The 18,528-nt window shown below is 38.7% G+C and overlaps 1 protein-coding gene across 1 annotated transcript in view; it reads right to left on the minus strand.

Moving 5' to 3' along the window:
* Positions 1-9,888: 9,888 nt before the first annotated feature.
* The window catches only part of ESR1 (estrogen receptor 1), a 162,205-nt gene continuing 153,565 nt past the window's right edge, over positions 9,889-18,528 (minus strand). The window contains exons 8-9 of the mRNA XM_005150080.4: positions 12,211-12,394; positions 9,889-10,909 (exon numbers count right to left, since the gene is read on the minus strand). Coding sequence (XP_005150137.2) covers positions 10,654-10,909; positions 12,211-12,394 — 440 coding nt within the window. The 3' untranslated portion in view covers positions 9,889-10,653. The remainder of the gene's footprint in view (positions 10,910-12,210; positions 12,395-18,528) is intronic.

An 18,528-nucleotide genomic window follows, 5' to 3' on the forward strand; every position in this document is an offset into this window, starting at 1 on the left:
CTAGCTGGTTAGAGGCTCTTGATTGCCACTTTGGACTTCTTATTTTTGAGACTTTCAGTCTTAACTGCAACGGTGGACACAATCAACATCTGACCAGCTAAAAGTGCTTTGAGCAATAGGCCCCTTCAAAAGCAATTTCCCAGCTCTGAACAAATTCCATTATGACTTGAAATGTGATTTTACAGAACTGGATCTTGGTTCTAAAAACTGGCACAAAGATATCAAAATGGAAAAAAATGGCCATGATCAAGATCCTGTTAAAGCAAGCTCCATCCCAACAGCAGCAGTGACTTGAGCTGCAAGCCCCAGAATTGATATCAACACATGCCTTGATCGCCACAGCATGAACCAGGTTAAATGGGTCAACTGTATGGGCGAGTGGGAACCACACTCAGAAAGCTGTCATGTACTGCAGCCAGAGGCACTAGCCAGCTTTGCAGCCCGGGGCATCTTTCTCATCCTGATAATGTCAAGCTGCTCTCTCTGCTTACCTCTGTGTTGTTGGGGTGCTGTCACAGACAAAACTTGGGTGAGGACAAACTTTTAAAGAAATGCAATATTAGAGTTTGAGATGCCCTGTTTCTCTGCTCCACCTGCAACCTGTCATCTGACTTCTTCCAAAAGTGCCTCACTTGGGCTCTGCAAATGTGAGGGACTTAATTCTTGGCTTCAAAGCTTAAGGAAAGGCAGTGTGGGAGCTGCAGAATTCTGGGTCTGTGTTGAAGGCATATGTTCAAGCATAGAGAAAGGAGACTTTCCATCTTGGGGAACTCCAGTCATTACTGCATTATATTCTTCCTCATTTTCTATCATAGATAAATGCAGTAGCTTCTATAGAGGTGTAATCATCCCTACAGCTTGATGCATCTTGCAACACTGAACCTGCTTAGAGGCCTGTAGTCTCTTCTTAACTAGGGGGTGTTTAAAAGCATAATGGAAAGTGGTTGCTCAGCAACTCCAGACTGTGCAGTGATTTATACTTATAATGATAATAGTGCAAGATAATGAGCATCATTTGCCCTGAGCTTACTGCTTCTGTTTATGGAGTTTTGTTTGTGGGCTGTGCTTTACAAAATCTGAAGGCAGACTGAAAAGAAATATTTAGAGATGTCTGACAGTGTTAGGAGTACAGATGATCTGAAGTTGACAGAAATAGTGTGCCCTTATTTCTCACAGCTATGAGCATGATGATACCCATTGCCTATCCTTCACACTGTTCCAGCAGCGATAACAGCTTAATTCTGCAGCAGATCAATAGTTTCTTGCCACTGGTTTGCCACCCTTCCAGCTCCCCTGCAAATGCTGTGAACAGCTTCAGTCTGTTTTTCTCATTCTATAGAACTTTCTCCTACTGCTGGTTATTGAATGGACAAAGCTGCTGAAATAGTCTTATGAACAGTCATCCCTAGCTCTCAGTCTTGTGCTATTTGTGGTTGAGAAATTTGTTTACAACTGATAGCATCACTCAACATGCTCATCATCATGTGCATCTGAGTGCATCTGTGTGCATGTTCAAAGTCATAACAGAAAATGGTTGCTCACAGTCTTCAAACTACAGATGCTATCAGGATTTAACAAATGTGGGAGGATTCTGGGAAGTAAAAGCAGAATCAAGGAGAATAAATGCATGTTTTTAAGCAAGAGAAGAGAGCACTTATTTTCTCAGTTGCACTCCCATGTTTTATTTGGTGTTTAAAGCAATAGATTATGGGAAGGAAAAGCAGGAAATGCCATACTGAAGTTTGAGTTTAAGCTGGGTGGTTTGGCTTTAAAATTGTTCAGCTATTACAGCAGTCAACTTCAGAATTCATCTAAACCTAAGTTGGCGTGGGGGAGAAGTTAGAGAGGGGGGGTCATTTTGTCTTTTGTCTTTGAGGGATATATGTGTGTCTGATATTCACAATGTTCCCTATGCAAGGGAACTAGTCTAGGTACTGGCTGGCTGGTTTTAACCTTGGTAGCAATGCTGTGAAATGCACTACAGCCAGCTGAATTCTAGTTTGCTGTTGTGCTATTTGGCCGTAATTAGACCTAGAGGGACGTAGATGTGAAATCTGTATTGGAAGAAGTTATGCTTGGTTTAGTAATCTTAAGAACATTGGAATATTCTAAAAATATTTCACAATAAAGAAGTAACTAGGAATTATTTAAGGATTAATTTGTCTTCACCAAAAAGCAGTAGACAAAAATCTATGAAAACAAGATAAAAGGAAATTAATAACTGCAAGCTTGAACACTAAAGACTTGTCATAGACTATGATAGAAATCTGAGTTATATGAAATGATTGCTCTAAAAGCAGACAGGACCTGAAAGCTGTGACTTCTATTGTTTGGCACTGCTTAACATATTAAAAAAAAATGAACTGGTCAAAACTGCTTGGTTCAGTAAAATCTATTTAAAGACCTGCGATGTAGCAAGTTGATTTAACCACACTGAGGTCTGAATAAAACAATGGCACATATAGCTTTGTAAGAGAAAGGAGGCTTTAGGAAAGTATTGTTGATTTGTTTTATCATCAGAGGTGGCCTTGGGGGATGAAAGGTGAGCCCCTGAGCATTCCTGTGTCAGTCAGGGGTGATGTGGATGTAGTTTGCACAAACTTTACTCAGGTCAGGCTCTTTGCACATTCAGGCATGTTGCAGTTCCTGGGAGACTGTTACTGATGTTGTAACTGTGGGATTTTCCATTTCATTGTTTTTAGAAAGGATATTGTAAAAATAGCTGGAAGGAAGGCTACCAGAGTCCACTGCAGTTTGACTCCTTTCCTAGACCTGAAGCATTGTCCAGACAGGTGTACAGACTGTGGGGACAAGAGGAAAAAACATACTGGAAGAAAGCATGATGTTGTAGCATTTTGGTCATGACAGATAGGTAAGAAGAAATTTTGGAGCTGAAGTTTCTTTTCCCATTTTTCAGAGTTAACTTCAGCAAAAAATAATCCAATAAAGGCAGAAAGGAACTCAACCTTTTCTGCTTTCATACTAATACATAACCTTTCAAACTTTCATGTGCCCTACTGTGACTCTTACTGCAAAGTGGGAAGCACTTATTGCTTACCTCTATGATGTAACATACTTGTTTCACCTTTCATGGATCACATAGGTTCTCAAGAGGGAGAGGAAAATAAAAAACACATCTGACAAGAAGCAGATCTTTTCGTCTTAGAAAAGAACACTCAGTATTTGTGTGTAGTGGAACTAAAAATCTTACAGTCCCAAGAATGTGTTGCAAAATCTGGCTAAGAAAAGAAATAATCCTGAAAGCAAATCCTAAAAGACTTGCACCTTTCCTTATATGCACATTTGTCAGCTGTTTAAAATGGCAGCATACTGGACTGGTGCATGAATGTGTAGGAATGGAAAATAGCAGGAGATTTAATGTCACCAGTATGCCTGCAGAAATGAAGACATTAGTAGAGTGACACCTAAAAACTGCAACGCACAGCTCTTACAGGGGCATGAGAGCTAGTTAGCCTTGCTCCTGCTGAGCTAAGTGCCAAGTGTTATTATTTTGATGGTCAATTTTCCTGAAGGCTTTATGAACGTTTTTAGACTTGAACCTCTGTATCTGTAGGATGCCATGGTGAATGGTAGCAATTGGAGCCTGACTGGGCATAAGAAAACCCAACTCTCTCCTACGGGCATTCTTCCTTTCTGAACATGCTGACGAGTGTTATTTTAGATGTTTGGATTTTCTTCTCCTCTTCACTGGGTGGGTGGTGGAGGCAAACAGTGTAATGCAGAGGAAAGAGCTTCAAAACTTTTCCAGCCTAAGGACAGGCTGCTGCATGGGGCTTTTAATGTGGCAGTATCTGGATGAAAAGAAAATAAAAATCCATCATTTCGTTTTGAAGCATAAGTTTGGCCACAAGGCTTTTGAAGAGGGCAGGTGTCCCAATTATTGAGAGTACCAAGTTGTAGCCCATGAAGAAGCTGTGTTCACTGCAGAACAGGGATTACCTTAATTAAGAGAAAAGTAAAAGCAGTCAGATGTGTTTTTCCATGATGCCTTTACTATGTCATACCTTTCTAATTAGATATATAGAATAAAATACACTGGTACAAGACATGCAGCACTTACATGTTAGGAAAGAGTGAAAGCTAGGGGTTGCAAGGAGCCCAAAGCAAGTGGCTGTGTGCATGTATATGAGCTCCCTCAAGGGAGTAGGCAGCTGCTCTGCAAGGTGCTGTGTATGCACTGGGGGAAGGAAGCAAGAGTGGTGGGCCCAGTAAAGGTGAGCCAGGAGTTTCAGCTGCAAGAGCTGTGCAGTGAAAGATATTTTCTTCCTGTATGATTTGTCAAATTACTGCAGCCAGCAGATGTACGGAATGAGGAATGAAGGTGGATTTGCAGCTGGCTCCTGGCTGTGGAAACGTGCCCAGTGCAAAGCTGCAGCAGCTCTTACCCTGGTAGGTTCCTGCTCTGGGGGTCTGAGTAAGTTGACAACTCATCCATCTTCTTCCATCACAGAATACAGATGATGGGGTGGAATGAAGAAGAGGGAATGAAGAAGAGGGATACAGATGCTTTTCAGTTGTGCCCACTGAATTGGCATTGAAAATGGTTTTATTATTTTGAGCACATGTACATGTGCAATTAATTCATATTACTTTGGCCCACCCTTCGTGGCCAATGTAGCAACCCTCAGTCAAACTCTGTCACGAAAGCATGTTGCAAAACAGTCATATGACTTGGAACCATCACTCAGTTCTACTCAGCACTTACAAATCCCAAGAGTCCCCAACTTTCTTGTGGAGGTTGAATAGGCTATTTGTCTTCATGTTTGACAAGCTATAGGTTGAGGTTTCATGTGAACAAAGTATTTTGCCTGTCTTGTCTTAACCATTGAGATGGTAGAATTAAGGTAATTTTACAATTTTCTCCTTCTATTATGTACAGTGAAATGTCAGATAAAAATCCAAAAGGTTTTTACTTTTATATCTATGTAGGAAAAGAGAAGAACTTACGAGCCAATAGTCTTACTCAGAACCAGCACAGCACAGAAAATACATGAAAAACATAAATATAAGAAGTTTTGTATTCTCTCTATATTACTGATAGACACTCACCTGCACAGATTACTGTTTTGATTCTCTGCAAAGATCAAATACAATTTTGAGACTATTTGACAGGACAGGGTTAAGTTCAAAGTGGGTTTATGTCAATAAGATTATCTTTCATTTCATCCCCCTCCTACAGCTTAGCCAAGACAATTTTTCCCCCTTAGGAACAGATTTTGCTTGGGAAATAAGTGCTATTTTACTTGATATTAGCTAACTCATGGTAAGTGACAGTCAACTACTCAAGGTGAAGTTCACACAATTTGTCCCTTCCACCATAATCTGTTTCATAAGCCAAAATAAGGAACATAAAGCATATAAAAGTCTTTAGGATACTAGAGACTGGAACACATTGTTAACTCTTGAAATGGCCCCTCTCTTTTGTTTTTTGGGAAAGGTGAAGAAACAAATTAAGGAACAGTTTTCACTTAGATGAAAATGCAGTGTGAAAAATAGCATACCATTTCACTGGTTACTGGAAAACAATAAGCAGAGAAGCATATTTTTAAAACTGTGCGAAATATAACTAATAAAACAAAGTGCTTTGGCTAATTCTTTATTTTCAACATCAAATACATTGATAAAAATCTCACAACGATCAGGTTAAATTTTTCATTTAGACTTTTTTAGAACTTTTTTAAGTGCAAAAAAAGAAAGAAAGCTTCACCAAAACAAAGACATCAATAATTTTATATGCATCAGTGAAAGAACAGAGTACTTCAACAAATACATTATGGCAGCTGAACCTATACCGAAGAAAGGTCTTCCCATTGACAGACAAAAGCACACAAAAAGCGTTAGTTTCATAGTATATACAGTAAGGTGATATATAAAGTGGCTTGTTAATGCGAGTCTCGTGACCAGCAGTCTATCCCTTCATTTTCCAATGGGCACTTTCTGAAGAAACAGACTTCCAATTATAGGCACACAGGAGTACAGAGCATACAAATTTGCAAGATGGCAGCATGTAGCTTTTTTTAAATTTTTTTATATTGTTTCTTTAGGCACATCTGAATGCAAAAGGTTTTTTTTTTTTTTTTTTAGGTTTTTTTTTCTTTTAATACAGTGCAAAACCAAATACCCTTATGGGCAACAATCACTTTGAAAGCAGCTTTCAGGATATAAGGCTATCTACATTTAAAAGGTGAAAGGGAACTCCAGAGTGAACAGGTAGGTCACTAATATCAGAGAAATACTAGTTTAAAATTCTTAGATCAATTTGAGATTATGCTATAGTTGCAGGTGACATCAAAGACTGGTTTGCATTGTGATACCATCTCTAACATGACCCTTCTCTTACACATGTTGTATTTCTATCTGTAAAGCTATGTTACAGTTGTAGATAGCATGGAAAATAGACATCTCTTTCTTCAGAGTAAGAAATAAATTCACATAAATTTAGCTGAGAATACCTTATATACAAAATCCCATTAGCTTTAGGTTGGGTTGCCTTCTAATTTTAAAGCAGGATATTATATACATAAGAGAGGCTTGCTGTGCTCCTACCAAAGCCTGTGATAAGACTAAGGCCTCAGTGAGGCAGATTTTTTTCTCTGATGGTAGTTTGTTTCACTTTAAACATATGGCACAACTCTTAAGGAATCAGTCAGCATCAATTGGAATGAAGGGAGGATTCAGTACAAACCCTGGTTTGGCTTAAGGGTGCGGTTTGGGTTTTATTTTGGATGTTGGGGGTTTTTATTTGGGTTTTTTTCAATTTAAAGTTCAGTGACCTACTGATAGTTCTTGGAATATCCTGGGGAGCTCAGTTCAGTTTATTTCTTTAATTATTTCTTTAACTAAATTATTAAAACCTGCAGTGTACAGAAGGAGAAAAAAAATCATCAAGAGATGTCACTGAAACATAAATTTTCCACAAACACATCCCAAGAAATTCTCATTAAATTATTTTACCCCAGTACAAATCCTACTGCCCCAGCTGGCAGCTTTACCTGAGACAAAGCCTGCAACATCAAGACATGGCTCAAACTATTGCAAACCAGAGCAGCTTTCACACATTGCTGGAAACTCAAACTCCACTAAGACATCACCCTGTTTCCTCTTCTGCCTCCCAAGCATTTTTTGTAACAACCAGATTCTCAAGCAAAGCGAGGTCATCTGGTCTTACTTATGTTTGGCTTGTGCTGGTAATACATTGCCTGTTTTTCTAGGGGGGGGTTGTTTTTTTTGTTTTTTGATGTGGGTTATTTTTTTGGTCTTTTTTTTTTTAAAAATCATGTATAAAAATTATAAAATTTTTTTTTATTATCTCTCCAGATACATCACTATGAGTGTTTTGGTAAAAGCATAATTAGCTGCCTTAAAAAGTTTTCTTTCCTTAATTTTTTTTTTTACATATTATATATTTTTATTTAATGTCCATCACCAGGTCTTCAGGTAGTACTGGTTTGTCAGCTGCAAATATAAAGTATATATGTATATATGTATATACACACACATAAAATATCATCCTGTGAAATAACAATTATTACCAATGTCAGGCACAATTGTTTGCATATACAAGAGCATAATTCAGTTACATATGAAAAGAATTGCCAGGTTCATATCATTGACTTTGTTTAATTGGTTGATAGCTACATTCAGCTGTCTGATATGTGGACAATCATCTTTACGGATAACTATGGGAAGGTTACTATATTCATTAAGGTGCTGATTCAATTAAAATCTTATGAACAAGTTAAAGACACAGCTCCTAAAACAGTCCCAAGGTAAATGAATCTGTTACTGGGAAATCACTGTTTTTCTTTCTGGGGTGCCCTTCACTGTTGTCTCCACAAAGACGGGAGGACTGGTTGAATCTGAATTACTTCCTTGCAAGGGCTGAGACTAGGAAAGCATTCAAAATTAAGACTGGAAGCTGACTGATAATTACGTATGTTCCAAGACACGCTATGATACCCTTCTGTCTGCTGCATACCACTTCATTACCCAGCTTCACCAGGAAAAAAATGTAGTGTGGTGGTACTTCTCCTATGTAAGTACAATCAGAATCTGACCCTCTGTTTAAAGTTACTCTCCATTAACTACTTTTTTTACTTTAGGTCCAGTTTACACTTGAATCAATGTAATGAACTCTTTTGGGATGTGGGAAGGGAGGCATTCATTTAAACCAGTTTACCTTTCGGCATAAGCTTATGAGCTTGATGCATGTGTTCTGCCATAGAGACCACCAAGTTGCACATACAGTATTTAGAAAGCAGCTCTAGTGCTGTTGTTAGTGAATGTGAATTATGATGGTGTAAGCACATAAATGAAACTACAGGGATTCCTGTGCTCCATTGATCTTAGCCTGCACTTATTTCAGGACATTCACAATCTTGCTAACAAATTTGAAAAACAGCTACTAAACAAAAAAAAAAAATGTGCATTTTCTTTCAAGGCATTTAGGAGCCCTCCAAAAGCCATTGGTACCAAATTTGAGCACACACACACACACACACTCTCTTATTGAATACACAAAAAAGACAAATCCTTCAGCAGATTCAGAAAAAAATGACACTATAATACGCACCAATAAAAGGCCCATTAACTTACAGTGACTGCTTCACATGTTGAGGCTTGCAGAGTTTTCAAGGAATCTTCTTAAACATAGGTAACATCTAGTTTTAGACTTTTAAACTGCATGTATCCTCAGATATGTACATGAAACTGTTGTTATAGACATCATTATGTACACTCAGTAAAGAACAGAGTCCTTATCTTGGAGCACAAACTTGCCCTGTGCCTTACTACAACTGTTACGTAACTCAATCTCACTAGGCACAGACTCCACTTGTGTAACAGGGAGCATGATTAGACATAGGCAATCCTGCATGGCATTCGTTTCACTGTTTCCTATATCTAGTTACTACGGGATATTCCAATCAACATAATCTAACATAAACATTTAAACTGTAGCAGTAGAAGAAGCCTCCCTGAACACTCCTCTAGCACTGTGACCAGCTGCTATGAAGCAACGTACGCATGTGCTATGAAACATCCTTATTGGCAGGGTGGTTGCTTCCAGCCAGCTATTAGGATAATCCCCAGTCCATATTAACTCACAAACTGCACCTGTAAACCAGAGTGCAAATAGCACAGGCAAAGTTGTTTATTATTAGACTAAAAAATATCCCTGGTATATGTAATAATTCCAGTACCCAGCAGCATTCCCTGACAGGTTTAATTTGAGCATAGAGACAGTCAAACAGCAGCACCGACTCCTACTTTGAATACTACATAGTATAGATTTCTTAAGTCTCTCTCCTTTCATGTCTTACCAAAACTCTTGATGTCAGTGGACCTTTTGTATGTTTACAGTTGGTCTGAAGAATCTGACTAATCCTTGTGAAAAAGTTACACACTTGCATTGTCTGACTAATCCTTATGAAAAAGTTACACACTTGCATGGAGAAAGCTTGATTTATCTTCCTAGACATACAGTCCCAGAGTCTTCACCATGTCTGAGGCTGATTGCCCAGTTCTGGTGTCACAGGTGAGCTGGCTCCTGACAGTAATTTCTGAGCATACCCCAGCAAGAACCAAAGCAAGCTAAGGCAATGCAGAGCCTGCTGCTCTGGCTGTGATGCCAGCCCTCCCATACATGGCTAGGCTACACTCTTCTGGATGGGACCATCCCACCTGGCTGTGCCAGTTTTGCACTGGTGTGCTCACTCCTTGGTTTGTAGAACAGTAAAGCAGAGGGGGAGGTTTCATAAAATAGTGCTGGATCACATATGTGAGTGAAGACAATTTGCTTTTTTAAAACCTGATGATTTCTGTAATCATCTTGTCTGATTTAAGCATAGTTACCTATGTTATCACTGTTTGCTGTTTTGCCTTTGATTGACACACTGCCAAGCAACAGAGCAGTTTAGCTTTGTAGGATCAGACAAGATAGGATGCATGCAGTGCAACTCAGCTAGAGGATATGATAAGGGAACCTAAGAGTTTGGTCAGTGTAATCTTGAGAGGGCTTTGTCTACTGATGTAAACCAGCAATGTAAAACAGCTTTATTCTCAAACAGGGGTTCCTTTCTACTGTACAAAGAAGAGAGGCGGGAATTCACCTAAGCTACCAAAGCAGTCACTAGCAGTGTAGATGCACTATGGCACTCTAAGATGACAATCAACTTTTCATTTACACCCTCCACCACCCCTCCCAAAAAAAGTCAACCAAAATCGCTACTTAAACTGGTTCAAAGTTTCAAGCAAGTAAAGGATTAAGCAAGCTCAGAATTTGGGCTGTATATTAACAAAGGCTACATCTCATGAAGATACCAATACGCATGGATGGTATGGCCTACTAATTTATAGTCAAATGAATGTTCAGTTTAGGACTTACCCAAATTCCACGCAAAATTAAATAAAACCGCTGCAAATTTTAAATCAAGTTAGCTTAACAATCTTTGCTGGCTGTCCATAGCAATGAAATGTCTTCCATTTAGGATAAGCAATCAATTTAGGTAAGTGCTTGACAAACACTCAAATGGAAAATGCAGATGACTGTTGTCACTGGAGTGTTTACACATGTGGCACTATAGACGAAATGAAGCAATAGCTAGGTAGCACACTGCTGGATTTCTCACACAATCATATTTGCTGACTTTTGCTTATATTGTACTCTTCACCCACTTTCTCCTCTTCTTTGCCTATATAAAAAGGCTGCACGGAATGAGATGAAGCTGAAGCAGTTGTCAGCTGGCTCCGGTTCTCCTCTTCCATCGGTGCAGCACTCCTGGCTGCTGGGGCATGCAATCGATGAGCGTCCAGCATCTCCAGCAAGAGATCATAGAGTGGAACTACATTTTTACACTTCATATTATACAGGTGCTCCATTCCTTTGTTGCTGTGGGTTTTAACAAAACAATGTTTACTTTCCGAATACGCGATAGGAAAAAAAACCTATCAGCTGATAATGTTTATGAGGTTCATGTGAATTCCACCTTGTACAGAGCTAACTTACCAGTTCAGTTGCTGTGCTTTTCTGCTACAGTTAGCAGAAGACAGAAACTTCAAAGAATATTTCAGACTGCTCATGAGCAAGTTGCCTTCTGAAGGTGGATCTTTAACTCTGCTTTGCCTAAAACATAGCCTAGAGCACATGGACTCCTAATTTAGGCACTGTGACCAAGAAAATTGGATGAATCTTGGCATCCCCATAATAAAATCTTAATTATCATGTCTTTTTCTTGGAAAATAACCTCAGCCAATTTGTTAGCAAATGCTTACTTGTAATAGTATCTATATACTAAACTATGGAAATTATTCACTTCACTGTGTATCTCGAACTTCCTTAATTGTACAAATTCTTCTTACGTGAAAAAGCCACATACACACATCAAGTGACTTTTTCCTGAATACCTGTATACCAGCCCAGGAGGTAAAATCTGCATGTTTCATCTTTAGCAGTCCTGGTGTGGTGCTTACTCTTTTATTAATTGAAATGATGAAAATTAAAACTTGTGTAACCTTTTTTTTTTTTTTTTCTCTTCATAAAAATAAAATCTATACTGCTTTTTTGTGTTCCATGTTGTTAACATTCCAGCCTCTGAGCAGCTACCTTGAAAGGTAATTATGTCTGGGAGAATCATTTCCACAACTAATAAGAGTGCCTGACACCTCACCTCTAATTAGCAAAGGGCACCATCCTCTAGATTGGGATTCATCAGATCTGCATTTATTCTCATCTATAAAATACACATAATGACCTTAATCTGTTTTCTGAAGTGAACTGCAATCAAGCCACTTGTGAAAAGTGGCTACATGAAAGTGATAGTTTAAAAGTTTGCAGAACTAGGCTACTGCTGCATTCTACTTAGTACTTTTCAAATAGGATAGAAGATGCATATAACATTAAAAGTAGACACTCTTTACAGCACTATCAAAACAACAAGCAAAGTAAAGTAAAACTAGAAGAAACAAATGGGGAAAATATTTACTCCTCACACCATAATCCAACGTACTGTTTTGCACACATAATCATATGTCTTTATGAAAGTGGACATATATATATGTATCTCATATTTTGTAACAGCTCTACACACAGTTTGCACTCCCATGTGTGAAGGAAAAGCATGTCTGTGTGTGTTTGTGAACCTCCCTTGCCTGGGACCAGTGTAGGAAGGCTGACCACATGCTTGCTCTCACCTCATGTGTCTGATGTGAGAGAGGATGAGGAGGAGCTGAGCTAGTCGTCTGTGTTGTTGCTGCAGAGAAAGACCCGACTTAGCCATTAAATGTATCAGAGTGTCTGTAATTTTGTCCAGGACACGGTGAATGTAGTCTTTCTCTTCCAGAGATTTCAAGGTGCTGGAAAGAAAAGTGTACACACCTGGAGTAGAAAGGAGAAAGAAAACAAAGCATAGACAAAAATTACTTTGATGGAGTAAGATTTGCCCAAGGTTCGCCTTGTGACTGGCCTCTTCAGCTGTGTTAAACCATGGGAGCTGATGGTGTGTGAGTCCTCCTGCTGGCCAGTCAGGTCATTGGTTTGAATAACCCCAGAGCACTGCAGGCAAAGCAGGAGGAAGAAGATGATGCCTCTTCCCTGTCTGGATCCATCCACGGTCTAGGCCAGGTGGAGGCAACACTTGCAGGCCTGCAGCTAGACCTACACAAAGGCTGTATTCCTCTAAGCCACTCGGCTCTGAAACCTTGAGGAGGGGGCTGTTGCCCTTGAGAGATCTGAGATGTGTACTGACCAGCCCAGGCCTTCATCATTTTTACCATTTTCCCCAGTCTTTAATGTTTAATTTTTGGTGATCTGATAGTCAGTCTAGAACTGTTACCACAAAACATGTAAACAAAATCAGGGTTTGCTTACCCACACTCACCTCAATAAAACCCTCCCAGCCAAGGAACAGCCTTGAAAGGTGTGCTCCTTCACCTGCAAGCCCAGCTCTCCTTTAAAAGACATGTCCAAAGCAGCCTATGAAAGTTTAGCCATTTTTGCTTACTGCTGAAAGTGAGCAGCCTGAAGATCTGAACCACAAGGAAATTTTTCCAGAGATCAAAACCAGACTCCCACTCCAACAGCAGCTCCGCATATCCTGTAAAACACTCTAACTAACTGAGGTGTAAGAGCTTTTACCAGTACTAATTCTTGGGTGCATGAAACACATCAGCTTTGTAAATGGTAAATTCTCAACTAATTTGTGTGTTTCTATCTTGAATTTGTTCTGGAAAACAACACACAGCCAGTGTGAATCAGGTCACAGCACTGTGCCATCAAAAGGCAGCTGCTGCATTCAGCACCAGGTTTTTTAACATTCTGGATTGAGCCAATAACTCTAAACAGGTCATATTACCATAATCCAGTCCCAAGGCAACAAAGGCTTAAGTTGTACGTACAGGAACACAATTAAACTGTCTTGATCACAGTGTGTTCAGTGCCCTGTATCTATAGTGTACCTGGCAAATCCTGTGATTTAACCTCTGCAACAACTTACAATGCCAAAAAGAAAACTGGATTTTGTCCTTGAAAAAATGTGGTTTCTGGAATTACATTTCATTTTGGTTTTCTTTGAAGTATCATACATAGCACAATACACAATGCAGTTAGTGATACTAAGAAAAAAAGACACACACTAACATGAACAGATATATAGACTTGTTTGCTTGTATTGTTTGTAGCCTGGGCCTATACCATCGGATTTGATGGTATAAGAATTTTTGAAGATAAGAATACTTTGCCACGCATCTGAGCAGTCCGGGAAATTGAGGAGGTTTCTACCATCTTCTTAGCATACCTAACCTTCCTCATATCATCTTGGTACTTCGAGGACTTGACACCTATAACTACTGTAAACTGCAAGTAGGCTTTATGAATTTGGATCTTCTGTACTAAAAAGAAAGAAATATAAATTTGTGTTTGTGAATGTGGGTGTGAGTGTCTGTGAGAGGGAGACAGAGTGAGAGAGACACTGCTTTAAAAAAAATGAAAAACAATGAAAGGGTAACTCAAACACAGCCCAACTGAAAACCGTCAGTCAGATTTCTTAAGTTTGGTAATTAATGTTACTTCTGGTTTGGTGTAGACAAATCGTACAATGGCCTCTTTTCTCACAGAGCTTTTTATGATTTTCATTTCTTTTACTGAAAAGAATTCACCAAAGACAAACAGCTCCTGGGGCTTTTCTCAACTGACTGACAAGAAGCACCCTCACATATTCCTACAATAATACCAGGCTGTCTAGCTTAGCAAGTGCCTGTATGGACAAGATTTTTATATATTACTAACAAAATGCATTAGAAAAAACATTAGAATGTAACATTAGTCTCAGAATCCTGCAGAGCAACTTACTTCAGCCAGAGGATACTATTGTGCCCTTATTTCGTAACTTTGAAAACAGAAAAAAATAAAATCTGTTAAGAGGAATTGTTTCTCACCTTGGTATAGTCCAGAAGCTATTAAAAAGTATAAATCAAATAAAAAACCCTCTCCCAAAAATGTAGAGACTTTGGGCAATTGCCAGTCAATAACTGCCAAGAAAAATGATGTTTGGTTTTCCTTTCAGCTCCCCTGGTGGTTGCTCCTGCCCCAGGCCAATGACCAGAAATTTCCCCCAAAGAAATGCTAGCTATCCATCACATACATACACATACAAGCTGAGTTCTGGATGAAGAGTACAGAAAATTGTCTTAGCAAAGAGAAATTTAACAGTCTCAAAGGTCTTCCCAAGCTCTGAAGCTGAAAGCAAGCCTAAATTGAATAGCTACCAGGTTGTTTTCCAGCTCTTTCTTTCAGTCAGTATTGTAAAATACAATGAAAGTGAGAACAGAGAAAGCACCACCATGCAAAGAAAGAAAGTTTATTGGCCTGTGCCCCTGACACAAAGATGGGAATAGAACAGGGTCCCTCGGGACTGCAGTGCTACCGTGCTAGATGTTGGCATATAGTAATATAATTTTATATGTGTCATTATACATAGTGATGTTTTTACGCATATTACTGTAGAGGGGAACACCCTTTACATCTTTGCTGTCACAATAAACCCCCATTTAAAATAACTTTACATTTATAGTTCAGGCACACAAAGCTCTTCTGATAACCCTGGGTTACCCTGGGCTCTTCTTCCTCTTCCACAGTGTCCCACTGCTCTGTATTTGTAGCAAGCCAAGCTGAGCTATGAGCAAATTCAGCTCTGTACCATGCGCTTGTGTAACCATCCAGCCCCCAAAATAAAGAAATGAATACAAAGCACAATTTAACAGGAGACAGAAAAATCAGGAGAAAAGTCACATGGAATGATGTATTAGGAGGTCTAAAGGATGCATAAAATCTTTCCAGCTCTATGGGTTAACCAGCTAACCAATTCGGTAAATCGGCTGCTAACGCAGATGTGACCAGTATCTTCTTCTTCAGAATGAAAGCATGTTGCTTTGCCACATAGCACCACTCCTTTCAGACTCAAAACATCTAGCACCATCTTGCTCTTTCATGTTTCTAGTACTTATTTTCCAGTGGTAAGAAACAGCCCTCTATTATTAAGGTGAATGTGTTTTTCAAAATACAATTTTGCTTTTTAGTCAAAAGTTTTATTACTGCAGCTTTAGAGAGGCACTTTCTGGTCTGTTATTTAGCTAGACAATGCTGTCCTTGTTACAGACATGCTGTCGCCTTGATATCTCGGGAAAAATTTGGAAGTAGTGTAAAAGTATATTTTGCTTTATAAACAAAGCCATCTTTTCCACATGCACTGAGTGAAGCTAAAAAAATTCACTTGCATTTCTGCCCAAGACCACATGAAAAAGGAGTGTAAAAATACTAAACATCCTTGAAAGATGTTACGAAAAAAGAGAAAATAAATGTCCAACAAAAGCAATAAACAGCACTACCTCATTTGAAAAGCCTAACAGATGTCCAAGGATTTAATAAAGAAATGTTTGTGTACACTCTATTAATTAAATCAGCACAAAGCTTTAGAATGCAAACGCAGGCTGCTTCTTTTAAATGAAATGCATCGTAATTAGTCCCATTTGTTTAATTAATCACTTGTTTAAATCATTTTGAGATCAACTTGTTTAATCATATGCATATATAATACAGATACCATAAGGGCCAAAAATTTATTGTGTGTTTATCTGCTGTTTCTTTAGTAGGTCTGTTTATACTTACATGAGCAATCATAGAAAACAATCAGCTTAAGGGAGGTTTGGAGGTCGTCTAATTCAACCTCCTGCTGAAATAGCAGTAACTTCAGGGTTAGGTCAAGCTGCCCAGAGCTTTGTCCAGCTGAGTTTTGAGTATCTCTGGTGATGGAGATCCTACCAGCATTCTGGTCAACCTGTTCCAGTGCTTAACCTCTCACTGGGAAGATTTTTTGTTCTGTTCATCTAGTCAGGTTCTCCCTTGCTGTAGTTTGTCTTCACTGGAGATTGTCATTTCCTCTTGCACCTCTGAGAAGAGCTTAGCTCTGGCTTCTCCGTAACCTGCTTGTCAGCTGAGGACTGGAGTTAAGCCCTCCGTTAGCCTTCTCTTTTCCAGGATGAACAAACCTCAGCCTCTCCTCATACATCATGTACACTGTATGCTTCACAACACAGACAGTATTTCATGTGTGTCCAACACTTTACATGCAGAGGCTGGCTGTATTCTCTGAAGAAAAGCATCTCCAGAAGACATTTTAGAGTATCTATGCCAAACAACACTTACACAACTATTAAACATACCCCAAATCATGCTACTTATCTCCGTAGTGTAGTCTAGCCTCCTAATTTGGGCATCTAAAGGGTCTGACAGTCAGAAACTCATGTCCACATTCCCACCATCTAGTAGTGAACTCCTCAGGCAGTTATCAAATTAGCTGGTTAGAGGAATGTAAAAACTGAAATGTAAATTTAATTAGCTTTATGAATAAAGGCAATTGCAAGCAATACAGGCATACATTCTGTGGCCATATATACGTCCACATTCAGTTTACAATGTACTTATATGTACACAGTGCACTGCAATAAGTGCAGTGTGCAAGCCAGAGTAATACATGATGTTTTGCATAACTGTGGTATAAATTGCTTTCAGCATGAATCTGTAACATCTTAACCCACCCCATGCCCTCTGATCTGCCACTGTCAAGACTCTTGTAAAAATACCAGACTTCTGAGCATCTATGCAGTTTCATTTAATATAAAAGAAAAGTCACACACAAAATCAGATCATTTATCAGCTCAGCAGATCAGCTCTGACCTTCTACTGTATAGAGCACCACTGATTCCAATCTGCTGAATAAGAACATTGGAGAAATCACGATCTGGTATCTCCTAGCCCCACTTATGTGCAGAAGGAAATATGACTGTGATTATAACTGATATCACTTGATTTTTTTATATATATATATCTTTTTTCCTTAGGGGAAACAAAAAATCCCATTAACAAAGTGAGACGTGTTTATAAAGGATATGTGGTGATGCCTGGAAAAGCTTTAGTTTTCTGGATCGATATTACATACAGCAGTGGCCCAAAATCTCTCAACAGCATGGCTTGAAGACTTTGTGTTTAAGACATGAACATCTAATGAGGTTTATTCAAAATTAAATTCTATTTTTTTCTAATTTTATTTCAATATTATATAAATTAATTACATGTCCTGTATTTATTTAAGAGGATAATTACATTTGAACATACTGGTTAAAAATCTGGAGGAGCATCCCTTTACAGGAAGAGCACTTAACTCTAGGAAATATTCTAATTTTCAGGACAATAAAAGGAAAATAAAATGTCAAACAGTAATTACAATTTCACATCCTGGCATCCAAAATAAGAACAGCAGCCCTTCATTCCTAAGATGCCAAGTGCCTGCCTCAGATGTCACTTTTTGGTAATTGATGATAATCACAACAAAACCTGAACCACATTAATATTTCATAGAACATAAATGAAATACATTGGATTTGATTGTATAAACACATAATTTTGCTTTTTTTTTTTTTTTGGTAAACCATGTCCAAGTTTCCATAAAGGAAGAAGTGCCCAATCAATAAATCAATGTCTGCTGTGTTTACAGTTAGCCTGAATTTGTATTTCATGCAACTTGGGCAAGCAATCTGTTAAACCACAAAATAAAAGGGACATAAAGCCCTTCACATCTGTTTTGTCTAGAGATTGATGCTATCTACAAATTCAAACCTACAGGAAAAGTGGAGAACAAGTGGATAAATCCTCAGTTTTGGGAAACTGGCATGTTTAAGCATTAGGCAACATCTTAGCAGAAAGTTGAGTCTAAACTTCTTTCTTTAGTGCCTACATTATTTAGACTTCTACCGTTTCCAGGAGAACACCATGGATCTCCTTTCTGCACTTAAAACATAAATTATCTGGAGTTTTTTCCTCATTTCAAACAGAAAAGGATCATCTGGTGTGCAACAGATATTTTCTGTCACATGCCTCAACTTGAATTTTCTTCTTTCAGTCATCTTGTGCAGAATCAAAGTCAGCTAACCTTACATATTTATATCTACACCTACACT

The sequence above is a fragment of the Melopsittacus undulatus genome, chromosome 3, assembly GCF_012275295.1.
Source record: "Melopsittacus undulatus isolate bMelUnd1 chromosome 3, bMelUnd1.mat.Z, whole genome shotgun sequence".
NCBI lineage: Eukaryota > Metazoa > Chordata > Aves > Psittaciformes > Psittaculidae > Melopsittacus > Melopsittacus undulatus.